Below are 26917 nucleotides of genomic sequence, written 5' to 3' on the forward strand. Positions count from 1 at the left end.
GCGTGCACTTTCTTGCCAGCCTTTTTTTCCGGGGAGTAGCAGGTATATACTGCAGTGTGTGTTTGGCCATGTTGTCATCAAGTCTACTCTCAGGATCATGATACGGTGACCTGGTGTTACGTCTGGCTTCCTCATGTCCTTCAGTTGCTATACCGGGTGGTAAGAGATGTTCTGATCAATCTTATCCACTCCATTCATGGGGGCATCGTAGTCCAGAAACAGTGTATTCTCCGTGATTAGACTGTACCCACTCCTCCGATGAATATGCATTGGACTCGGGGTACTCTTCATCATCCGATTGAATGTCCGCCTGTGCAGAAGTGCTCGTTTTCCGCCATTAGCATCGCTAGCCGGTGAGGCTTTACGACGCGATCGAAGCCGCCGCGTCAACGCTTCCAACTTCGGCGTCAACGCTTCCAACTTCGGCGTCAACCTCGGAGTCACTATCATCATCATCAATGTGCTCTTTAGCATTGGTCGATGCTTTTCGTCTTTGAAAAAAATGCTCAAGCGTGAGCTGCTTGCAACCGGTCGCCATTTTCGCTTCCTCAGCCATTCTCCCCTCAACACTCTAGCTCCGCCTCACGTCTTCTACTGACGCCTACCCGATCTTGTCCAAAGAGAGTCATCGCTGCCATCTAGTGCCCAAAAATAGTCATTATACTAACTCGACCTGCTTGATATTTTCAGCACAGCTTGCCAAGGCTTTCCTCCACCCGTTTCCCCCAAAAAAACAAAAAAACATAGTGAACGTCTTTTAACGTCTTTGGCAGCGCTCATTTGGATTTTACTAAATGTTATTAAACGTTTTTGGCGGTCAAAGAGTTAATATGCGCTCTCATTTTTTTGTAGTCAGGTTCATGAATTCAATGGTTGTGTTGGTGAGGCATGCAGTACTCTGCCTCGCTGAAAGAAGTACATAAAATCTACTGTACCTTACTTGATGCAAAAACTGGTGTAACAGCGCTGCTGCTGGCGCAGAATGGCATGCATGGTGCAATCTGCCGGAGGAAACCACACAAAGCTGTAAGAGGAATGCATTGTGTCCCCACTGTGATTTATGTCATCTTTAAATTGACATTTGACAAAACTTCACCCTTTCAACTTTATTTTTTTTTTCCAAAATGTTTTCACGCAAAGCCAACTTTCAGCAGCATTCCACTGCGGCACTGTGTTGCAGGTTATATTTATTATGTATGTTCTATTTATTTCCACATGTATTGTTGTATAATACTGGTTAAGCTCTGTGGGGTGCATTCAGGTGCACCTCGTAAAATAAATGTGCTTCATTTATGGATTACTAAAAATAATCATCATTTGTATTAAAGGTAGGCGGCATGGTGGCTGACTGGTTAGCACGTCCGCCTCCCAGTATAGAGGATGTGAGATCGAGTCCGGGCTTCGGCCTTTCTGGGTGGAGTTTGCATGTTCTCCCCGTGCTTGCGTGGGTTTTCTTCCGGTACTCCGGTTTCCTCCCACATTCCAAAGACATGCTTGGCAGGTTAATTGACCACTCTGGATTGTCCCTAGGTGTGATTGTGAGTGTGGACGGTTGTTTGTCTCTTTGTGCCCTACGATTGGCTGGCAACCAGTTCAGGGTGTACCCAGCCTACTGCCCCAAAATCAGCTGGGATAAGCTCTAGCACCCCCCGCGACCCTTGTGAGGACAAGCAGTTAAGAAGATGGATGGATGTATTAAAGGTGAGATCTATAGTTTCCACACTTCTTAAACACTGAATGTATACACATGTAATCCTTCTCAATCAACACCTCTGGGCTTCTGTTAATCATCCACCACCACACCAGCCTGTATTTTGCCATTTTGTTGTGTTTTGCCATGAGAGGGACGTTTGTGGGCGAAAAGTCTATGTTTACCCCTCCAGCCAATCACAGAGCGGGGAGCGTGTCGCTGAAGGCAGGCGCAATGTTGACGAGAAGAGTGGGGGTTGAGCCATGGGAGGAGTCAGTTTTGAATTGGTTGTTTACAAACACAAACGGACGAAACTAAAGACCCCACCTTTAATGTCAGTACACATGGCCGTATCAGAAACATTTGTGGTATCGTCATACAATGTTCTTATGTATCAAAAGTTTGTGAACCTCTTGAGCAATTTGGACTTTCCAATTGTTTCAACCTGATTTTGTTCTGAACCATTACATTTTATATGAAATAACATGTGTAGGTTTCGTATTTCAATGCATTGTTCTTTTTATTTTTTTTAAATCAATTGTGTAGTTAAAAAAACTACATTAAAAAGAGTTTTTGGTCAATTCATGTAGGTGCAACCCTGAGCTGCATTGTTTAAAATAAGCTGTCAAGTAGGATCAGGTAGGACAAATTGGTAGCTTAACTAACCACTGAAATGGACCAATAAAATGAGAGAGGTTTAGCAAAGAAATTGTGCATCACTGACTGAAACAGAGACAAAACCACGTCACTTGAGTCTTACCCAGGTGAACCCACACAGGTCAGTCATGCTGAGAGGAAGAGAAATCTCAGGGGACCTCAGGAAGTGGGTAATGACAGCACATCTGTCTGGAGAAAGCTATAAAGTCATCTAAAAAAATTGAGCTTCATCACTGTGAAGCAGATCGTCTGCAAACTAGAGAACTCTGAAAATTACTACAATCCAGCCTAGAAGTGGATGACCTTCTAAAATATCAGCAAGAACCACAAGTAAAATAATAATTCAGGTAAAAAGCAAACTCGAACATCACATCGAGGGATTTGCAGACCTCTTTTGCTGCATCTGGGACACATGTGCATGCTTCAACAATCAGAAGAAAAGTCAATCGACAAGGCTTTCATGGAAGGCTTGCTAGGTAGAAGCCTCTGCTCACAAAAAAAGATCAAAGCTGCCCATCTAAACTTTGCCAGAGAGTACCTGGACAAACCTGAAGCTTTTTTGAAGTCCTTTCTGTGGACAGATGAGTTCAAAATTTAACTGTTTGGTCACAGCTAAAACAGTCATATTTGGTGAAAAGTCAACACAGCATACCAGGAAAAGAACCTTCTCCCTACAGTGACGCAGGGCTGGCCTTTCATTCTCAGGACCTGGACAACTCCACATAGTCCAGGGAAGCATGAATTCAGAGGAATATTGTGAAATCCTGGAACATAACCTAAAGCCGTTCTTTGTGAAGCTACAGCCTGGTAGAAGCTGGATCATGCAACATGAAAATAATCCAAAGCATTCCAGCAATACAACCAAGGAATGTTTGAAGAACAACAAGATTAATGTTCTGGAGTTAAGCAAGCCAAATTTTATAGCCAGTTCGGGAAAGGACATAAAAGTTCCTTGGTCATACAGATCCCAGAGTTTAGTTATGACTTTGTTAGACCAAGCCCAAAAGGTTGCATCTGTGCACGAAGGCAAAAATAAATGGTTATCTATGATAGGTGCTAGATCAGAGGCCCTGTGAAAACCCAGGCTCTTTCTGATCTGAACACAAAATTTGATTGTGGTCTTTACAACCGGAATAGAAGAAATGTAATGTAAGTAGTCAAATGGAGTTGAGAGCAGACTAAAGAATGAAGGGAAAGTTTGAAAGACCCAAGCTCCATATTTACCCAAAAGGGGCGCGTACTGTCGTCCTTGCAATCAACCAAATAAAAACGTTTTTTAATATTACAAGACCAATAATAGTGCATCATATTGGGCAATGCCAAATCCCCCAGAGCTTTGGGAAGCTACAACAACAACACTCGACCAACTAGGGATATTGAAAGACCAGACCACCTATAAAAATCCACTTTGCACTTCTCCAAAAGGGGTGGGAAATATTTGGCAAAAGGCCGGTTCATCGAGTTATCAACATGCACTCCCAAATACATAGATCCATCTGCAGCATAATTGAATGGGGTATAAGCCTAGCAGCGGGTGGCACGTGCCCCTGCTCAAATGAGATTGGACCCCACAGGCGCCAAATGATTGACATATCACGGCACCGGCGCGGTGGCGCCGCACGTCTTGCCAGTTCAGCCTCCTATTTTTTTTCTCAATCAGACGCCTACTAACTGTTATGCCCCCCCTGAACAGTAGGTGGCGCTAAGTACCACAATGTTTTAATCCACCTCAATAGGAGTCTGGAAAGGAAGAATCTCCCGAGTCCAATCAAGACACTTCAGATCAGTGCATCAAGATGACACATTTTTGGCAGTGTCATGTTGGTTTTCCCGTGACCGTGAGATGTGAGTGACTGTTTAAAATATATTTTATATTCAGACAGACATCAATAAGTTAACGTTGTTTTGCACAAGCTAAGAATAAATGCATGAGCTGAATGACAAACGAAGAAGTAAAACAAGAAACAGAAGTATGGAGCAGCCTTCCAAATTAAAGTATATATTTCAAAATAAGAGATTTAAACATCACACACAAAACAGCTTGAAGAATACAGCTTAGCACTTACTCACTTAGTATATATGCCCTAACGTTTTTAGTCTAGAAGTGGGGGCTTCAATAGCAGGACTTAATAACATTATTATTAAACAATAACATTAGTAACATTGTGTGGTTGTAAATAAAGTGCTAGGAGAAACAAATGTCTTATTTTTTTTCATAGGGTGTGCGGAAAATGAAACAAGAAAATATGACTTGTTCCTTAAACGAAACAAATTTCATTTTTCAAACAAATTGCAAAGGGGCAAGGGTGTGAGCACCACCAGGGGTCTACCTGTGCACGCCAGTGACACACGCACACACACGCACCCCCCCCCCCCTCCCCCCACACACACAGAAACCAAAACCAAATAGTAGGCATCCTTCCAAGTCACACCCTCCCACCACCAACTTCTCCATGCCAAAACCCTTTGTACTGATTATTTGTTTATTTAAAATCGGTATCAAATCTTTTTCACAGTGAAACTAAAATACAAAAAAGAAAAAAAAACTGAAATAAAGACAGACTTTGAACAGTTATGTTTACATTTTGCTCTGTCAGTGTCAAAACACATCTGGTAACACTTCCTATAATTGCTGCTGAGGAACTAAAGATCTGAGCACAGAAAGAAATGGAATGTTTTCTTTCGTCCGTCTGCTGCTGCTTTGCTTCCTGTTAAAATGTCACAAGGAGTATATACCTCAGAATGATGTAGATGTGTTGTACTTTTCCTGATATGCTGCTACCTGAGCCAACCACCTCATTTTCATGTCACTGACATTCGATCAATAAACCAATTTTTCACAAGGTGGAAAACAGTTATCTTTTCATGGGATATTACGACCTTGGGATGCAATATGTCTTGTGATCCCAGAGCCTTTCAACGGGTGCACTGCCATGTGAAAGGCATTAGGACTACAGCCAAACTGAATTATTTAACCATCGATCTCAAGCTACACCTGATAATAACTGAAGTTCAGAAGGAAGTTGTTAGTTTACGTCTATGACGTGTATCATAATGCACAAACAGTAAAGCAATCAAATATGTTTTAATAAGAAAGTAATGCTATACATTCCGTAATCAGAATATGACAAATATGTTTTAGTTCAGTATTTGCGCAAATGAAGCTTTAAACAAGGACCTGCGATGTGTTGCATGAAAACAATCTCAAGCATTTAACGCAAATGCAAATCTGTCAAACTATACGTGCATAGGTACGCGCAATATGTCATCAATTTCATTCTTTCTTTGTGCGTAAGTTATATTTATGTCCGTATGAGTCCCTTGAGCAAAACAAACTTGCTGTACAACAATCAAGCAAGAAAAACGGCAACGCCACCTTTTGTTTGGAATGCGTTCAGACGCCATACCTTTTGACCTGTGCCTCAAAGTCAAATGGTGAGTGTTATTTCATTTTAGCACGCAGTACGACACATGAACATCACACAACAACTGCACACATACTGCCATATTATGCCATACTGTCAAATTTGGGCAAATATGAGATCACATTGTGGGTGTAGAGATCAGGTTTATAAACACACACACTGACCACACACCTTAAGTAGCCCACGGAATCAGCAAACTAAAAGCTTCATACCCACACACGCAACCTTCCAAACAGCCAGTGAGCCCACCGTGAGTTAAAATCTTTCATCATGTACATGACTTAATTGCACGTTTCAAAACTGTGTGGCAACAGAGTGACAGGTTGGCATTACGGAGGGTGTCTATGCTGACACCTACAAGCTGTCAGCCATGTTCTCATCATGTTTCGTGACGTGCACAACTGCTTGTCATACTTAATAAACACATTCACACTTAATTTTGCTCATCCTTTTCTTTTAATTGTATTGGCATAACTAAACTACATTTGATGTTACTGTTGAAATGAAGTGTATATTTTGGACTGAAATCCACTGTACTTTCCTTGAAATGACCCCAGGGCTTGTTTTTTGCAGTTTTTTTCAAACATTTTTATCATTTAATCTTCCATGTATCCCTCAAATAGGTTGTCTTTGACATGAGGCTAATTGGTTTTATATCTAATTACTATAGTTTTGAAGTTTTTGTATAGGTACTCTACTTTTCCATAACTGGGGTCAAAAATGACCCCAAGTACGTTCTATAGAATTTCAAAACATTTGATAGAGGTAGAGCTTATTATGGAGTTTGAAATCTCATATGAGACCCCAGAATATTGTCAGGCCATTTAAAAATGCAACGGCTCATAGAAATCAACCCCCTCCCCTTGATAAACAATAACAGTCCTCCGGCCGACCAGGGCAGAACACTAAGCCAATGCAGTTTTGTCATGAAATGTGAAGACAAATAAATCAGTTAAGATGCCAGACATGAAATAATTCTTTTGTTGACCAAAATAACCAAAATCACCATCTTTAACCAAAATGAGAGGTGTTTCTTCAAGTTTACAGCATAAAAAACATTCATTCAAATGGGGGTCATTTTTTTACCCCACTCATGAAAGAGCGTAGGTATTAGTTGGTCATGCATCTAAGGGTTAATGGTCTGTTCCATTATATGCTGAAATCATGTGTTTGTGGTAACTTGCCAAGAAGACAGTTTTGCTTTCATTGATGGCAGTTATTAATATCACAGTTTGGGAAAAAAATACAAGTTTATTTTGCCATCCAAAATGTTTTTGTTATCAATGTTAGCATGCCATTCAAAATAATGCCAGTGCCACATTGGTTTTATTTATAGCCTCTGCATACCATCCATTTTCATTAGCGTCATACGTACAACATAAACTAACTGCTCCTCTCCTACTGCAATACAAAGTCTTCAATTCATCTAATGAACATGTTTTTTTTCTACATGTACGTAATGTGATGTTTCTTCTTCTGGGTACGGACAATAGCCAACAATTGATTTTTTTTTTTTTAATTATTTTTGCATGCAGAGCTTTTAAAATAAATAAATGAATGAATAAAATTGTTGTGCCAAGTTATAAAACAGGGTATTGTGTAGTGCATACCAGACAGAAAAAAACTATATCTCAGAGCATGTGCTGTATTTTATTTTATTTTTTACTTTTACCAAAATTTGAATCAATATTTCTATTTTGTTCAAATGTCTTACTATTATTACACAAGTACGTACTTCTACTTAAGTACAGACTACAGATGTATACTGTTACCGCTCCTCTGTCTGACATTAGGGTTAAATATGCATGAAACATTCCCAAAGCCCAACGCCCAGCCCAAAGGTTTCTACTGCCCTCTACAGATCACTTAGACATACTTTTCCCCCCTGAACATAAACTACACAAAAATAATTAATATATATAACCCCCCCCCCCCCCCTTTTTCTTTTATTTTCTCTTCTCGGCGGACCGCGAGTGGACAAAGAGTCCCTCACCGCCGCCCAGGGACGTACTGGGGCAAAAATAAGTAGTTCTATCGCGATACTTCAATTTACCTGCACCGAACACTTGTCGATTTGAGGTGGGAGGAGAGAGAGGAAGGAGGAGGGAGGGAGGAGGGAGGAGGGAGGAGTCCAGCCCAGCCCAGCCCAGCCCAGCCCAGCCCAACCCAGCCCAGCCCAGCCCAGCCCCGTTAACCAGTGGGCGGCCCGGGGAAATCTCCCACCAGCAGACGGTCACGGCATGGCAAACGTAAACAGGGGACAGTCTGGATGCCGGGCGGTGGCCATGGCGAGTAAGTACTTATCAAAAACGTCCCCCCTGGTAATGACGAAAGGCTTTCCACCGGGAAAGATGGGTCCCACCACGCGGCGTGCGTCAAGCTCCAGCACGCCCGGAGTGGCAGGAAAGACAACGGCTCGTCATTTCACCGCCTCAGCCCGGGCCAAAACCAACCAAGTATGCCGGGACGTGAAGGCTTTTCTCAGCCAAATTGGTGGAGACCCCAGGGAAGCCCGATACTGGCTCACCCAATTCCAGAGAGCTACTTCGGCTAAGTCTCCTTTTGCCGTTATAGAGGTGTGCCCTCGTACACGTGCAGCATGTGTTTTAAGGTGCAGTCTAAATTAATGAAACATGATATATGAGGTAGCGCCAATTATCAGATTTGATTGTTTGATTGGCACTTGAACTGAATCTACTTTACTCTACTTTATAGACCTAATTATAGATTAACTTAATGAGGTGTTATTAGTGTAACTTGCCACCTGTAAATTAGTCTAACAACTGGGATAATTGTGTACTTGCAGTAGCATAGATAAAGTAAACTTGTATGATAAGAAAAAAGAAAAGAAAAAAAAGCACAGGTACATGGTGCACATGTGGAGGAGACTATTGTAACTACTTCCACGAAGAACCCAGGCTAAAGTTAGCTCCTCCCCAACATAAAGCTTGTCTGCAGTCAAGGTGTATCACGTAAACTTGTGGAATTTTAAGCCATTTCAGAAAAGAGCACAAAAACGGCAAATATATATATATATATATATATATATATATATATATATATATATATATAACAACTAATGGTTTAGGTTATACCGTAATATTGAATATGCAGGCTTACATCCTACAAACCCAAATAAATCATAAAAAAAGATCGGCATTTATTAAACATCTTAATTTACAAAAAGCATACAGTACATCTGATTACTTAATGAAGTCATGTTAAACTTAAGACATTTCAGTTTCACTATACGTGAAGGCAACTAGGAAGAGGCCCAATTCAATTCATCGGCATGAAGAAGTCAAACGTACACAAAGTTTGTGTATCAGGGATTCTTTCGGTGTGTATATGTGCATGCGTTTTCATGTTTCTGAATGACTTTGACTGTCACTAGACTGCATAAGGTCACCAAGTTGGCTTGCTAATATTTTATAGCAAGCAGTGGTAGACTAAGTAATTAATTAATGTATTGACAAGTTCATTATTTTAATTATGGAAACATTTGAGTAAAAAATTTGTTGTCTGGTAGGAATTTTCAAATGCGAGTGTACCCTTTATTCTAGTCTGATTCCTTTATAAATCATAAAATAACTAACTAACAAGCAATATAACTCCAACAAGGTAGGTAGCAAGGGGGAAAAACAAAGAAAACATTCTATGATATAAATGAAAGTGCCAGTAATGCAAGAGTTGCTGCTTGATGGTGACTGCATTGTAGCAATGTTCATCCTCCCTGAGAGAATCTTCTCCGAAACAGGGCAGATATTTTGCAACAGAAAAAAAAAAGTTTTGTCTCCCCCTTGTATTACACATTTTAATTTCTACTTTGTTGAGCACCATATGTGTAAAGTGCTATCTATATAAGTTCAGTCCGTTTACCATTCAATTATTACAAGTTGAACTGAAAAAAGTTAACGTTTTTTTGTAGTTTAATTATTTTGTAGCTTCATAAGGAATAATTTTTAATAAATGTTATTATATGAAATTACATTAAAGCGTTTTTTTTTATTTCACTGTACTTCTCGACCACAAAATAAAGTTTGCTGCTATACACAATGGTAATTGTGACAAAAACTATTGAGTCTAGAAAAAAAGAAAAACAACTGTGGATTCATTGTGTTGTCACATTTGTATTGTTGCTTCAGTTTGCTGGGATTAACCGGGGGCGCTAATGATCCATAGTGAGTAAATTGCTCCTCAAATGAATCAATTGATTCACAAAACTGCTCTGTATATTAAATGGCAATGTTATATTTCCAAATGATCTTAAAAATTGCCTCTCTCCCTTAGGTGGACAGTTCAGTGTTTGACAGCAAGGAGATGGTTGACAGTCTGGCCTTCGGGCTCTCATTCCTACAGCGAATGGACATGAAGCCTGTAGTTGTGATGGGCATGTCACGCTATGACAGAAGTGATGACGCTTTAACAATGTGGGAGTCTCAGCGTTCCAGGTTACTGGTGGAGCAAAGTCAGCAGCTGACCGAGGCTCTGCAACAACAGTCGGCAATTGTTCTGCCATTCTTCTCAGCTGAAGCTTTCCTAATGCTGCCATGTGGAAGCAGGTGAGGAAAAAGGGGTTCCCAACAGTCCATTGTGAACTGCCATTTCTACTTGGTGCCAGTTTTTACAGATTATGCAAACTGTAAAGGAAATAATAACAATAAAATAACTTTTCAGGAAAGTAAGGTCAGTCCATGTTGCCAGATAATGTGGCGAATGGAGAGCATGCATGTAGATAGCAGAGAACCAGGTACAGATACTTGTGGTACGCCATGGTTGTCTGAAGCTGGAGTGGATCTGGAGTTATGGATGGAGGCAGTTCTGTTAGATAGATATGAGATGAGTGATTCCTTTCTGTGTTGAGTTTCCTTGCTCGCCCTGTCCTTTCATGGTTTTTCCTTCAAGTACTGCGACGTCCTTCCACATTCCAAAATAATGCCTTAGCTTAACCAAAGACTCAAAATTATCATTCGGTGTGAATGGTGGTTATTCTATATGTGCCCTGATTGACTGGCATCTTCACTCACATTTTCTCTCCTTGCCTTCGTCTTCATCTGACGACCGTTCATACTGTAAATCACTGTGAAGAGCAATTAATGAAAAATGTATTCTTAATTAATGTTCACAATTTGTCTTTCCAATCTCTCCTCCTCTCACTGCAGTGTGCTACCATCCCTTTCCGTTGATACCAGCCTCCTCCAGTGGAGTCTCAACTGCGGAATGATTCCTTTGGTTTGCCCGGTGGGGAGGGACGAGCAAGGGCGCGCTGTCATTTTGGACTCAATGGAAGTCACGGCAGCGATTTCTCATGCTTTGCAGCCCCACAAAGTCATGTTCTTGACCAACATAGGAGGCCTGCGGAATCAGGAAAATAAGGCATGACTGTTTATGTTTCCTATAGGCATGGTTGTTTATGCGCATAATGCAATTGGTGTGGAAAAAGTTAAGCACCCTGATGTTACTGGAGATTGATTTTGGTTTGTTTCAGGTGTTGGGCACAGTGTCGTTGCCTGGAGATCTGCCTCATCTGTCCATGGCACCATGGCTAAGTGCGAAAGAGCGTCACCGACTGTCTAGTATAGCCAGACTGCTTAGCCGTCTGCCTACAGAGTCCTCTGCAGTGATCACGTCTGCTGACACACTGCTGACAGAGCTGTTCAGCCACAAAGGTGCTGCTGACTGACTCACTGTGTGTTTTTTTGTTTTAAACACGTGCACAGTGCATACACACGTAGACTGGTTATTTTAGTTACTCCTTCCTGTAGCCAGTTTTACATTGCTGTATACTGTGTCTGAGTGTCTATGTCATTCTATTCTAGGATCCGGATCGCTATTTAAAAACAGAGACCCCATACATCGGTAAAAAGCTAATCGGATGTGTGTCCAGCTTTAAAAATCACAATTTCTATGACTCAGCTTTTGCATTGTGTGTGTTTGAAGGTACACTTCCTTCGATGAGATTGATGTGGATCGTCTTTTGGCTCTCATCAACAAAACATTTGACAAAACTCTGAAGCGAGATTACATTGACTCGCTCAAAGGGCGACTGCATTCGGTCTATCTCTCCGAAGGGTGAGTCCTAATACCGTAGTGTTAAGACTATAATGCTGCAACAATAATCTGTAGTTACCACAACTATGTATGGAAATTATAGGGGACCTTCATATTTTCAGCAATATAAGATCTATATAAAAATCTTTATGCTTCATCATCATCATCATCAAGTACTTGACTAATCAAGGGTCAGATGATAATCTTCACTTCTCTAGTCACAATAACCTTACCAAAGCATTTAGTAACCAACATTGTGGGACATTATGGATATTTACACCAACATGGATGTTTTTTATGCATTAAGATGTGGTTACATGAATTTGGAAAGTTGCCAAACCCAAGTTTTCACAGACACATGAAATGTTATCTAGGAGTACTAGCACCTCTTGTTGAGAGCCAATGTTTACAATTAATTAAGAAGTGCCACTTCATAGGGTAAGGCAAACAAATAAGGTAACATGTTTAAAAACTGATGATAATTGTGATGATAATTGCAATAATATTGTGAAGACTGAAATCTGAGTTGTTGTTTTTTTTTTTATGTCCAGCTACACAGCTGCAGCCATTGTCACCATGGAAGTGGCAAACACACCCTATCTGGATAAAATAGTGGTGAGCAGCACTGAGCAGGGCCAGGGCACCGGCCACATCATGTGGGAGTGTATCAGGCAAGACCTGGGGAAACTCTTCTGGAGGTCCAAAACCAACAACAAAGTGAATCCCTGGTAAGACATACACAAAAACAGCTCTTCATGTTGACAAAGTATTCATGTATACAGCTCTAATTATATATGATAATATTGTATTCAAAGACGACTGATTGAAATGTTCTTGGCATTCATAACTTTCAGTTTGGTATTCATCTTTCTCCTTGTGACTGTCTGTCCAGGTACTTCAAGCATTGTGAAGGGAGCTTTGCCAATGGCGGATGGATCGTGTTCTGGTGCGGCCTTGCGGACATTCGAGAGTCATATGAGCTTGTGGAGTATGCTAAGAATCTTCCCGACTCTTTCCATGCTTGTCCTCTCACACCAACCCCAAATCTGAAAGCATCATCAAGCACTTCTGCTCCTGGGTGATCACGTCTTACTTTACACAGTGGGTTCCTTTTAATCTAAATTTTTTTGGCATAGAAACTTAGAGCTACTGGCTTTTCTGTTTAAAGTTCTCTGAGTTTTTCATTGAGCATAATGAAATGAGAACTTGAGGCTCAGTGTCTTGAGAATGTGGACAGTTATAAATGATTCCCTATTTTTAGCTGTGGTTTCCTAAGTCTTTTATGACGGTGATCAGTTTAGCTCTTTTTCCTGATGGGTTACTTTGCACCAATTTTACTATTGTTTGAGATTTTGACTAAAGTCACAGCCAATGGCAATTCTCTTGTAGCGGTTGTTTGCTGAGGAAAGGTGTTCAAAGGACAATTTCAGATGTGACCAGGGCAACAAACAAACTCTTGGCGCTCCTACAGATAGTCTTTTCGCCAACAGCTAGCTAACCTGGAGTGCTAATTGCAGCAATGTTATCCTTACTACTTGGTCATTTGGTAAACACATCACCCAAAGAAGCTAGACAAAAATAAGATTGGAAAAAGGTCAAAATGTAAAAAAACAAAACAACATTCAACTAATTTACCATTAAAGGGGTTTGCAAATTCTAGCCTCACTTCAATAGAGGTTATATGTGTAATTTAGATTTCAATGTATATAAATGGATTGTAGTGGAAGCCGATCTCCAAGTGTTTCACAGTGAGGATCTGTGATCGCCCTTGCCAACTTTACATCATTCACAAGTGGAGATCTTCTTGGCCAGGAAGCAAGTTAGCTGTCTTGGTTCCCACTACGGTGCACAGACCCCTTTCTAACTGCGAAAATCTACAAAAATTCCAAAAGAAAGAAAAATCCACCCATGCATGCAGTTACTCTGCATTTTGTACTAGACTTGTGCTGCAAAGTCGACAGGACGTCATTTAAAGTCATTACAGGGAGATTAAAGTTATTGTCACGATACATTATAAAGTCATCATGATGTGCAGTTATCACAATGAGAAATACATTTGTCAAATTTCTTATTATTGTTAATGTTTTATGTTATGTGCTCTGTAAAGCGCTTTGTGACGGCTGTGGCTGTTTGAAAGCATTACTGTATAGAAATAAAGATGACTTGCAATGAGATTCAGCTTTCATGAAGAGATTTTAAGTCAGCAACTTGAAAGCAAGACCCTGGTTAACATACTGTACAAAGTCAACAATTGACCAGAGTATCCCGGTTCAAATGATATTGTCCATTTGGATCATAAATATACAATGTTTCAAACTAATATTCAGACAGAATCATAAAATGGAGACAACTCTGGCTTAGACTGATTCTCTTTTATTATAAAGCAAAACACACTGTTATTGTACAGGTAATCAATTGCGTTATTGTGAACTAATTAAAGCTACTGTAAAAAAAAGACCAATAAAATAAGGTAACATGCCATATTGTATTTGTGTCCTGTAAAGGAAAAAAAAGTAATAAAAAACTGACGAATAAGTGTTCTGTACTTTATACTGCAGCCTACTATGAATGTATTTTCAGAATCGGATCACTGTACATTTGTGTCAATTCCTCAGAACTAAGATCCATGTGTGGTTGAATGATCTCCCTCCAGCAGTGGATCACGAACATGGGTTTCTGAACAAATTCCCAGTGTGCTACTTCATCCAAAATGACTGGCAGATTCACAGCTTTGATCCTTTTTCGACATTCAAACGAGCCCATCAATTCAAGAAGGTCATCAACATCAACAGCCGAAAAATCATCGAGAGCAAGTTGGAGGACGTCCTGCTCTTCACTGCTCACAAACTGAAGAAAACTTGTCGTCAGGTTACTGTGCACAGAACCAAAAAGTATTTCCTCAACAAAAGGCGGGGCTAGTTTGGTGGGAAAGAACTGACAATCTTGAAATCCTTTGAGAAGAATTCGTCCAATTGCTTTCCATGTCGCTTCACAAAAATCGTGTCTGAGAAAAGGCACTTTGAAAGTTGTTCCCACAGTACAACGCTCATAAAACTCAGACCAGAAACTACTATAGACATCTCGTAAAACACCAGAGCCACTTCCTCTTTCGACAGAGTTGCCATGGCGCAGACGTCTAACTTTCAAGGTTTTGCTCATGATGTCAGCATCAGAAAAAGCCTGTATCAGTTCACTGAAGCTGTTCAGGTGATGTAAGACTACAGTTACTTCATGCAAACTCGGAAAATGACTTTGTGGGAGCTCATCAGGTTGTTCCACTAGTGTGTCACCGAGCAGGTCATCGACGGTTTGTTGTGGATCAAGCGCCATCTCAGCATCACTATTGCCGTCGTCACTCGCTGAAGATTCACCAACGCTTTCTTCAGAAATGATCAACTGTTCTTGAGGAACATCTGCAAACTGAAACTGGTCGTTTCTGTGCATTGTAATAGCTGATGTTAATTCTCTATGAGCTGCAGGCAGTAAATCTGGATCAGATGTATTGCTAATGCACTTGCCGTCATCCTCTGTCTCCCCAGTCAGCCTTGATTTTGGTTGAGTAGCTAAGTAGAAGCGCAAATGGGGGCGCTTAACACTGTGGTATATGTTTTCAATCGTAACGCCCTTGGGGAAACTATTTTGCTTGAAATCCCAAATGTCAAATTCAAAATCGGATATGTCACCTTTGCGAGATCTTCCTTCTGGAAAGAAAATGGCCTTTCCTTGTTTTAGAATATCATCAAACGCTGCTTGAGTATTCATGGCGACCTTTCTTGTCCCCCCACCTTGCTTTGCTCTGACCTGTTTTGACACTTGATTCTCATTGTGAATCCATCCTATTTCAATGATTCGTGTGGCTGTTTTTCGTTTGCTTCCTGTGTTGTTGGATGAATCTGGAAATTCTGCTGCAGAACTATTTTTCATTCCACTTTGTTCGAGGGTCTTCCTTAGATTTTCAAAAATACCTTGTTTTCGTTTTGTCGGGCTTGTCCTGCAAAAATTGACCAGAGCAACCCTGTCACCAAATGATGGAAGGTAATTTGCTAGCTGTCCGTCTTCCATTAGTAGGATGACTTCTCTGTCAATCTGTGAAAATGGAAAAGATATGTCCATTAATTTATTTAATGACAAGGCAACAAACATTCAAGTTTAGAAGGCATTCTAGTAAAACTAAGCTACCTTATCAAGCTAGCAGTTGAGACAATGTGCAAGAAACATAAATAGATCTAACATTTTGATGAAAACGGTCATGAAAATGGATGGATGGATGGAGTTTTTAATAAAATTGGAATTAATGAGTAAAAAAAAAAAAGAGTCATTCACTTTTATCTGGGTTTTTCCTGTGTACAAAATTCGGAGGCGGCCACCTCCACCTAATTTGCTCCCCACCTCCAGTCTGAGCCACTGATATCACTCATTTGAGCTCGGCAGCTACGCATTTTAACTGCAGTTGCAGTGTTGCGCCATTATGGAGGTGCTATATCAACAGCAGTGCACCGGAAAGACCTGAAGCAACAACCGAAGAAGAAACAGATCATGGAGCAACTGTTGCACACGCCCATTTTCTGGTAGCGCTCCAGCCATCACCAAAATCATAAAAACGTAATAGTGTTTTACAACAACGCTGAACTATATTTACAATTTAATATGTACTAGTGGATGAATTGTTAATGACTGTATGTCAACAATTAAAGGCAAATTTGTATTAATATAATTTCTCATTTCTAGTCCCTGATCGTAAAATGGCTGCAGGAGGACGGGCAATAATGGTATAGGTCACCGCCGCGAGTACCGATACCTTAAAATAAGACTGGTATTGGCCGGATACCAGGTATCGGTATTGGTGCCAATACTAGGTATCGTATCGGTCACCCGTCAAAGTCAGGGTGATATCACCACAGCCTCATTTTGAGCCAGGAAAAACCCTGCCCTTCATATCCTAAACCATACCAATAAAAAAATAACAATCACAATTAGATATTATTACAAAATTATTTGACCCCATAGAACAGAAATAGACGTTTTTAAGGATTTCTTTCAGAGATACATAATGAAGATGACAGGTTGGCTGATTGATCATAAGTTAAGAACAATACCTTTTGCTCCTCAAACCAGTTGATTGTGTCTTCTGAGACGCCTCGACGTCTCAAACACATGCCAACATCTGACGGATGGCCTGCCATCATGGATCTGACAAGTTAAAAAGCAAAACAGTAATGTTACTATAAACTATACGGAGAAATCAAGCTTTTTGTGAAACGATATTATTTCATGCACTCTAGTGAATTTGACACTTTTTTTCCCCATGAATGATGCCACAAACACCTAAACAGTGCTTTACTTCTATAAAACACTACCACCAACAATAAAAAAAGTGTTTTTTGATAGCAAAATAAGTTTATTTACATTCAACAGTGTAACAATTTGACAAAACAATTTGGCAAACTATTTACAAATGTGTGCAACTGTGCATGTGTGGTGTGTGTACGTGTTACTATTTACAATTGTGTGGATGTTTCAACTACACAATTTTTCTTTTTGTGTGGTATATTGTGTAACACTCCCCTGCATGCAAGGGGACGCAGCAGGATTTTGCACCACAGATTAGTTTCACTGCGATTGCCCCTTCGCGTGCAGACCCTACACTTTCTTGCCGGCCTTTTTTTCCGGGGAGTAGCAGGTATGTACTGCAGTATGTGTTTGGCCATGTTGCCATCAAGTCTACTCTCAGGATCATGATACGGTGACCTGGTGTTACGTCTGGCTTCCTCATGCCCTTCAGTTCCTATACCTGCAACAACTTCCTCCTCCTCTTCCTCCTCCTCCTTGTCTTGTGGTAACAGCCACCCTCTCACCACCTAGCCGGATGAACTCCAAAAAGTGTTGGCACTTCCCAGGATTTTTTGTTTTGTGCAGGATATATTCATTAAAAAAACATAGTTAACGTCTTTTAACGTATTTGGCGGCACTCATTTGGATTTTACTAAACGTTATTAAACGTTTTTGGCGGTCAAAGAGTTAATATGTTTACAATAATGACAAAAGTCAGCAGAGCACTACTACAGAGCAATTGTCTGAATATTTCCAGGATCAACAAGCCAACAATATGTTCCTATCCCTCTGTCAGTGTGCAGGAAAAATGTCATTAAAAAACAACAAGGTATCAAATGAACATGTTCATGCAACAAACATGCATGCAATACAGGAACGTGAGGACATACTGTATAACTATTTGAGAATACTTAAAAGACAGTGTGTAGAATTTAGTGCCATGTAGTGGTGAACTAGCAGAATGCAAGGACCCGAGTTCCGGGAGACCACACTTCGCATTTATTTTTTTGCATATTATTGAAATTAATAGTGTGTTCAAATTAATGAACATGGGGGGGGGGGGGGATTACACACCGGACCTTTAACATCACTGCCTGATCACCAATAAACATCAGTTTACAATCACTATCCTAAACTCTATCCCTCCCATCTACACTCTACAATGGTGAACTTCTGAACACAACACCTTGTCCAGGGAAATGCCTAGCTAGATCAGTCACGATATATTTTTAAAGAAGTGGAGTTATGATTAGGGTTAGACTTGTAATGCCGATAACAGCCTATGCCCTGACAGTTATGGTTAGGTTTAGGCTGGTAATGCAGATAGCATTGCAGCCTATCTTCAATGACAAAACAAAATAAAACGTCATTAAAATACTCATAAGGTGGTGAAGAGAAGCAGGAAACACATCCAGTGCATGACTCAGTCCAGCGATTGACCAATCAGAGCCGCTTATGGCAAAACAATTCTAGCAGGAGAGTTGCCGGTCAACGCAAAATATCCACTGCACATTTTTAATGTCGGATAAGAAGATTACAGCTCCCTCCCTCGCCTGGATAGGGGAGCAATAAGTAGCATAAGGGTGCATGCAAGCAAAAATATTGCTAACTGTAGTCTTGTCCTTAGAGGAAATTATGAATAAAAGTTCAATACAAAAACTGCAACTTACAACAAGTGTGGCGCAGCAACCGAGTTCTATGTGGCCTCCGGTGACCAATGTTGCAATGCTGAGCTGTGCATCGTGCTTTTAAATACGATCCTCTTGCCAATTGCTGCTTTTAAATCCAATCAAAACGGCTTTAAATCTCATTATTGTGGCTTTGAAATTTACCGTGACGACTTTAATCTCATCACTTTATCACCTCCTGTCTACTTTAAATATCGGCACTACTACTTTAAATCTCATCTAGTCTGTTTTTTTTTGTGTGTGTTTTTTTTTAAATCTCTGCAAGACGACGGCGTATTAGGGTCAAAACAAAAAAAGATTTAAAGCCATCGCGACGGCAACTGGCTAGAGAATCATCCTGAAGAGGGACATCCGTTGCAGCATTAACCAGGCAGGTCATGTTGAGCTCGGCTTTGACGCCAACATTCTCTTTTACACATATGTTAATAAAGTTGATCAACAACACAACTGCAACTTACCGTAGCAAAAGTGCACTTTCACACTCATTAATCGTGGTATGTTTGTTTGTCCTGGCATCATAGGCGTGCTCAACGTCCTACTTCAGGATTCTCTCGTCGACTATCATCGCGATGGCGACTTTAAATCTCGTCATGGCGACTTTAAATCTCGTCATGGCGACTTTAAATCTCGTCGTTTTATTTTTTTCTCCCTCACTCGCTTGATGACCCTAATAATACGTACCGTCGAGTATTTATGAACAACACTTGACCACTTTACAGTTTCTTGGTCCTCAACAATGCAGGCAACATTTAGGAAACCCGCATCTTTTCATCCATCAAAAGGGGTTACTGCAATTCAAGTTATCGACCTTCAGCCTTACTTGTGTGAACAGCCAATCACAACTTTTGTTCTCTCACACAGCCAATTGCCATCAGCTCTTAACCACGTTCAGCTAATCACAATGCGTTAAATCATCAACGTCATCATCATGCGCGATCACCCAAATTAATCATGGAGGGAGACTTAGAAAAACGGACATTAAGAGCGGCTGAGGAGCAGGTCCTTCGCCGCCGTCAACAGCTGGACTACTGGAAGAAAAATGCATCGCGGATCCGCAGAAGGAACCTTGTGACCGGCTTGTGTATGGGCGCGTTTGCGGTCGGCATGTGTATCCTTCTTGTGGACGAACTAACTGCACTTCTGTCTGCTGTGATGTAACGCCAAATGTAATGGAACAGCAGACTTCAGAAATACCGACACAAAATGACCATGCTTATATGTGATTAGCTGTGTGAAACTAGTTATGTTCTTCCTAACGTCACAAATTTCTCTATAACTTAATAGTTTATTCGAATTCAAAATGAGATGTGCTTGTTTATGAAACGCTACATTCCTGTTTGGAAGTCAATAAAATCACCCGACACATTTGCTGTGGGAAATAAAATTTCTCATTTTGCAGATCTTCAAATGTTTTCCTTTAACGAGTTCTCCTCCAGTTGGTTACACTATCCTGTCCACCAAGCAGGAGAGAATCCTGGATGAAATAGATGGTGAAGCCAGAAGCAAGGTCTTCAGAGGTCCACAGACTGGTGCCAACTCTTGAATGTGAACACTGGGATATTGTCTCATGCCAAGAGGGATATCTGTAATTATCTGTTGACATGACATCATTAATAGCTAATGATGCTGGTTGGTGGCTTCCAAGCTCATAAAACCTGCACTTGTCAAATGTCAGGTGTGTGATAAAGGTCCATTTAAAACATCAATTAATGAACATTGGAAACTGAAGTCACAGTGCTATTATTATTACTGATAAACACTTAATGAACATCAGTGGAAATGCTAACTTAAAATATAAAAATCAACTAGCATTTGTGAGTTGGAGTCATTTTTATTGTTTGTGTTGGCCATCTGAACTTCTATGTATCTTGGAATAAAAATATATGTATCAATCAAGTAAGGCATCTTATGTTAGCTTGTTTAATTTATTTTACAATCAAAACAAATTTTGTATGAAGTAAAGGAATTGCTGTGGTATATTATTTCATCTTTATCTTTCCAGGTAAGGCAACTAAAGAAAGATTTTCATTTGCAATTCTGACTAGGCTGCGGGCAGAGTAAAACAAAATACAACAAAGGATAATCAAAGTACAGGGACAAGAGAAAATTGCATTTTCGGGGGTCTCCGGACTTATTTGGTATTTTAAAAACTACGCTGCAATGCTTAAATGAATGAATGTAAAAAAAAAAATTAAGCAGTATATTTTCAAGCATTATTTTCTCTTTTTTTTCTTCTTTTTTTTTTAAAGATTTGGTCTCAGGACAAGTACATTTACTCTGAAACCAGGATTATTATAGTTTTGGAATTTTCATTAGTTTTGATTTTAAAATGTAGTTAGTTTTAATTAGTTTTCAGAGTGCTTCTGTTCATTTTTCTTAGTATTAGTTATTTTATAAATGCTTAGTTTTAGTTTAGTTTTACTTAGTTTTAGTAAAAAGTATTGTGCGCAATATTAAAAAAAACATGGGAGCAACGTCATCTGAAGGTGCTTTTCTATTGGCTGCTGCTAGATGACGTCACTTCTGTATGACACGCATTCAAATGTCCTTATCCCAGTTAATATAAAAATAAATCTACTTAAAATCACATTTAAAATCAGCCCCAAAGGCTCATGCATTAACTTAAATACCAAAGACTAAAACGAAGGACATTTTTGCTATAATTATAGTTAGTTTTGTAAACATAAAATGTAGTTTCATTTTTGTTTTTATTTTATTTCGTTAACTAAATTGCTTTCTCAATTTTAATTGTAATTTTTTTCGTTTTAGTTGTCCGAAACTATGTTTTAGTGTTTTGTGTGTGGATTATTTAAAATTTGGTGGGTGGGACGTAAAATATGTCCTCCAATTATATGGAAAGACCCCTGGTCGCGAACAGCACGGCGAGGTATTGATTGCGTGCCGTTTACCTCGTAAACTGGTATTATTATAGCGAATAGCGTATGCAACTTCCAAGTTCCAAAATGTCCGCTTGGGGGAGACACAAGCCTATAATTTATAAAACAGGGAGGGTCGTAAACTCGTATGATGGTAGATGCAGTATAGCAGAATAAAATACTATACAACAAAGACACAGTAACAAAGAAGGACGAAGGTGGGTGATTAGTGCCAGCCTGTCAGGGGGTCATATAAAGTCATTCCCAAGTCCAATTTAGATAACTCAGAAAGAGGATCCAATGCCTCTCCGTGCGTGTGTGCGTGCGCCCTCCGGCGCTCTAGCAAGACACCGAACATGCTTGAAGGTCCACCCTGGAATTAACATAACCGAGGTCAACAGCAAACACATCCAGTTAAAACTGCCATTTAAGTCGAGTGACCTGATTGGTCAAACAAACCCCCATCACGCACAGTTTTCCCTCTACGCGTCTTGACCACACCGCAAGACGGCCAACTTTCTCCAAGGCTGGCAGGACTAGAGAAATCAGTACACGTGTAAAATCTAGCTTCCTCTTTATTTCCACTAGAGTGCGCTTTTCCTTGAGTGATCCAACTTTAAGATCCACCCACTCACTCACAGATGTGCTTATGTGGCTCTGTTAAATCCAGTCAACTGCAGACAACTGGTTGGTTTTCCTCTCACTACCTATTGACAAGACAGATCAAAGAATAGAGCTGAAGGCAAACGTTAATGTGCATGCACTGCTCAGTGCTCACTACACTTGATCCATCAGAACAATCTAATGGCATCCAATACATCAGCCTTTACAACGATAAAAATGTTCAATCCCTGTGGTGGAAAGTAACGGATTACAAATAGGCCTAATTCGGTACTGAACTTAAATAGACTTTTCAGGTTAGTTATAACTTCCTACATCTGAAAATAGATACTCTGTTCTGCACTTTGTGAAAATAGGCGCTATAGTTTATTCTTTTCAACTGCGAGCGACTGACAACAAATAAAAAAAAATGTTTAACTAGAGAAAGGTAAAAGTCAACTGTTGTTGAGATTTTGTGGACTTTTAAGGCAGAATAAATGGACAGCATGTAGTGAAACAGAGGAATGTGAACTTGGGAGTGTTAATCTGGTGTAACAGATTTAGAGAAGCAAGATATTTTTCATTCATGCTTTATTGAAGAGGATTATTGGATGTTGTTAAAGACCTTGTAAAATGAATTCAAATTTGTGTCTAATTATGTTATGCATGTTGCTGAAGACGTGCAAATACCTGAGAACTATATAGGACTACTTTTAGTAGACAGGTGCCAAGGTAGGTGTAGCTGCTTCCTAATACTTCACTTGTTGAAAGTCACCGCTTCTTAGTATACACTTCCAGCTATAAACCAATTAAAACAGAGTGCTGATAAACTGTGTACATTGGCTTCTTGTAATTTTATATTTATTATTGGTGGCATTGTGACTAAATGGAAATTGCCATCTCTTTAAAACCTCACGGTGGTGATTGCTTTCATTTCTTGCACTACAAATGTAAAAAAGCAAAATAGGAGGTGGGTACGCTAAGGTCATCACTGCAAAAGAAGGTCAAAAGGGAAAACTGTTTAGTTTGAACTATAAGCTATAGTCAGGCATAGACAGGTGGGGAAGCAGTAAGAGAGAAAATGTATTCAAACGTGGAAACACCACAGATTTCGTTCACTTGAACCACAAGTGAAACAAAAACAGGTCAGGTAAATTTGGGCAGGTGTCCCAATACTTTGGTACATGTGGTGTAACTAGTGACCTCATGAATAATCAGCAGAATTGACATGCAAACAAGTCGACTACAGTGTGATGAAAGTTGAGTTGAATACATATATATACATATAAAATGTTGGTTACACTTTAACTGTAAATGTAGTTTTTACAGGCAAACTAATCTAAAACTGAGTGCAGGAATTAGTTTATTGTACAATGTCACACCTGAACAAAAAAGAAACAAAGACACATTAGTTTGTATGACAGCATATTGGGGTCAACTAGTGAGAACAAAAAAAAGAAGACAAGACTATATTTAAAGTCGTCATGATGAGATTTAAAGGCGCCACAACAATTCCAATGATTACTTTTGTAGAAACGTGATGAAAAAGCCTAGTGAAAATGAGATATTTTTGTGAACGGCAGCTCACTGGCGACGCCCCCTTTTTGACCCTGCGCGTGCATGATGTCGTCCGACTAACTATATATATATATAATTGTTTAATTGAAGCAGTCTCACAGTACATACAATCAAAGGACATAATAGTAGTGTCTAATGCAGTAAACTCGCAAACATTCCTCGTAATTTGATCGATCTTGTAGACATATTACGGAGTCCGATTGCATTGACAGCTAGCTTAAATTGAAATGCAGTGACACAAGTGAGGAGTGAGCTTAAGCCTCTTGAGAGCTGACAAGTGTTATGGATTGTCCACTTTTTGTAACTGAAATCCCCGAACCCTGCCACATTACACCGGGTGCACTGGTGACGTATTTCGTAACTGCTCATTCATGAGCAATAAAGCTTACGGGAGGAGTGAATGACTCCAAAGGCTAACGTTTTGATGCTAACCCCGACCTGTTGACGATTGACGGACTGACAGAATGCCCACCTCTGTCTGTCGGTTCTAAAGTAGTGGTGATGAAGTGATGGCGGAAGTGTGGTTAAAATAAAATGACGAGTGAATCCCTGACAATTACAATTTGGTTCTGCTTGAAAAAATGACGCAATAACTATGACGGGAGAGTGCCCAGGGCTATGCCGTATGCCGAATGAAGGACCTGAAAATTATTGTAACTTGCCTATCTCTGGTAATAAATTTGAGCCCATAAAAAATAAATAAATTAAAAGTTGCTTTGTACTAACTTGTGCATTGATCTAGCTGAAATTTTGACCTCTTGTCTCTAAATTCAGCTTTTGATGTCAAGCAAAACCAAATGTTTTCTGTCTTTAACTATAATCTACATTACTATGACTAAGATTAAAAGTACTTTTAAAGAGGAGCTACCATCTGCAGTCTACATGTTGGAAGAAAGGAAGGCAACTGAAACACAGTTTTCCCTCTGTGACTGAAATGCAACAACTGTTTGTGTGTGTGTGTGTGTGTGTGTGTGTGTGTGTGTGTGTGTGTGTGTGTGTGTGTGTGTGTGTGTGTGTGTGTGTGTGTGTGTGTGTATTAAATTCATATCATAAATTAATAGTCATGCTTTTGATGACAATCTCCCCTGTTAAACATTTATTTTTTTCACACGTTCCATTATACTGTATAGCAGTGGTCCCCAACCACCGGGCCGCGGACCGGTACCAGGCCGTGGCGGGCCACACAAAACTTAGCTATATATAATATATTTTATTTTGAAAAGTCACCGGATTCTCTCTGTTTACGACGGACTCTTGACGCATGTCAAGATGCTAATTATTTCAGTCGCATAGTGCTGATGCTAATCGACAAGTTAGCAAAAAAGTGAGTAAAAAACAGACATATTTCACAGAAAATTCTGTAGTTTTAAATTGAGTTAAAAATCAAGTGTCAATTATTTTTTAGTTACTGGGTGTTGATTTGGGTGTTATTTGAACACTCACAGAGAGAAAGAAAGCTCTATGGGTGGTGTTTTTTCAATAATTGACCCCAGGCTGAGTTACCTTATACATTCGGGTTCTTTTCTCCTGCAAGGGTAGCTATGTTTTCCCCCTGGATTTTAAGGACAACTCTAGGTCTGGAGTACTCGGTTTTATGAATTAAGGATGAAATTATACAGTTCTTGAATTATTTTGTTCACGAGTTAATGTAGAAAAAGCGTGTAAGACATAAAACAAAAAGTTTATGGATTTTCATGAGTAGTGTAATTCATGTTCATTATTTTCTTGTAAAACTAAAAATGAAGTAGATGAAATAAATTTACACTTCCGATTTTACTGTGTTGAAAAGTTTCCAAAAGGCCCAGTGATGAGACAACACAGGAACTTATGACCAAGAAGAAAAAGAAAGGTGCATGAACTTACAGCTACAGGTGATTCCCACGCTTGATGGGCTCTGCGGTGAGCGGCTCTTAATTTAGCGTTATGGTGAGTGAGTTACTCATGGACTTCATATTTGTTCTGTAGTGCCTTGTTATGTTGGTGGTGCCAACATATCATGACCTCCTTAAATCAATCAATCAATCAATCAATCAATCTATCTATCTATCTATCTATCTATCTATCTATGAGGGCGCTGCTAATATAGTTACATAAAAATGTGGCACATTTATTGTTATATCTACAAAATATCCCAGTTTTTGTGTTGCTCTTATCACTCATAAGCATTACCACAATGACCTCACCATATTAAAGCGTTGTTGTTAACCTTGTTATGGTGTTTGTGCTGCTAGTACAGGTACATAAAAATACATAGTGGATTTGCGTTTGTTGTTGTAGCCTTTAATTATAGTTTTTCTCCATAGGTTTGGCACATTTCTTGAAACTGAGATGACATTTTCAAAACAGCAAGCTCATTTGGCCAAACAGACTTACATTTCAGTTCATTAACAAAAGCACATACCTATCCCAAAACTGGTCGCACATGCTTCACTCCAAGTTTCTTTCCCAAACAAAGACTCGGTACAGTCACAACTGCAAAGATCCTTCTCAATTGCTTTGGATCATCCGCATTCACTTTCTTCACTCTTTCTTTTGCCAAAAATAACTTGGATGATTTTGCACAACTCTTTGGATCATCTGCAAAAGGTCATATCTCTCCCAAAACAGCTCACGTGTCAAAATAAAATTTCTATATCATACAAGTAGTCAGTGCCCCCAAAATGCATCGTCCCTTTGGCATTCTGTGAGCACCACAAGTCAAAATCATTAGATGTTTTGTCACAACGGCTAACAAAATACAATTATATATAAAATTGGGGGGGGGGGGTATTCTCACAGTCAAGAAAATTGCAACACTTTTTATTCACACAAAGTTACTTACACATTAGAGTGCAACAAAAGAAAGTGTAAGTCAAATTCTGTATATTTATGAAAAACTAAAAACTAATAACTAAATTCACATCTCACACACAGTATAAATGAAGAACCAACTACTGTAACACTTTCACTTTCACTAGCCTTCCCCCTCTTGGCCATCATCCTCATTCTCTTGGGCATCCATACACTGCTCTCTGTCTGGCC

General features: G+C 39.7%; 3 protein-coding genes across 5 annotated transcripts; 2 read left to right on the top strand and 1 right to left on the bottom strand.

Moving 5' to 3' along the window:
• The first annotated feature begins 7941 nt into the window (after positions 1 to 7941).
• nags (N-acetylglutamate synthase) lies at positions 7942 to 14367 on the top strand. 2 transcript variants are annotated; one of them, XM_086069522.1, is made up of 8 exons: positions 7942 to 8064; positions 10063 to 10334; positions 10935 to 11148; positions 11261 to 11441; positions 11592 to 11631; positions 11713 to 11844; positions 12375 to 12551; positions 12716 to 14367. In XM_086069522.1, the coding sequence occupies exons 2-8, from the start codon at positions 10093 to 10095 to the stop codon at positions 12903 to 12905; spliced, it is 1176 nt and encodes a 391-aa protein (XP_085925648.1). In that variant the 5' UTR covers positions 7942 to 8064; positions 10063 to 10092; the 3' UTR covers positions 12906 to 14367. The 2 variants fall into 2 exon arrangements, with proteins under 2 accessions (XP_085925648.1, XP_085925638.1); XM_086069512.1 differs by having other exon boundaries at positions 7964 to 8348.
• Positions 14181 to 19666, bottom strand: LOC147184607 (uncharacterized). 2 transcript variants are annotated; one of them, XM_086069501.1, is made up of 3 exons: positions 19524 to 19666; positions 16920 to 17013; positions 14181 to 15909 (listed from the first exon to the last, which is right to left on the bottom strand). In XM_086069501.1, the coding sequence occupies exons 2-3, from the start codon at positions 17007 to 17009 to the stop codon at positions 14386 to 14388; spliced, it is 1614 nt and encodes a 537-aa protein (XP_085925627.1). In that variant the 5' UTR covers positions 17010 to 17013; positions 19524 to 19666; the 3' UTR covers positions 14181 to 14385. The 2 variants fall into 2 exon arrangements, with proteins under 2 accessions (XP_085925627.1, XP_085925617.1); XM_086069491.1 differs by lacking the exon at positions 19524 to 19666 and adding an exon at positions 19301 to 19507.
• Positions 19667 to 19759: 93 nt separating this feature from the next.
• Positions 19760 to 20738, top strand: coa3b (cytochrome C oxidase assembly factor 3b). Its single transcript, XM_086069536.1, has 2 exons — positions 19760 to 19950; positions 20279 to 20738. Exons 1-2 carry the CDS (start codon positions 19794 to 19796, stop codon positions 20383 to 20385), a joined length of 264 nt encoding a protein of 87 aa, XP_085925662.1. The 5' UTR covers positions 19760 to 19793; the 3' UTR covers positions 20386 to 20738.
• The last annotated feature ends 6179 nt before the right edge of the window (positions 20739 to 26917 follow it).

This window comes from Leptonotus elevatus, chromosome 1, assembly GCF_054856555.1.
Source record: "Leptonotus elevatus isolate MCC_2025b chromosome 1, RoL_Lele_1.0, whole genome shotgun sequence".
In the NCBI taxonomy this organism is placed as follows: Eukaryota; Metazoa; Chordata; class Actinopteri; order Syngnathiformes; family Syngnathidae; genus Leptonotus; species Leptonotus elevatus.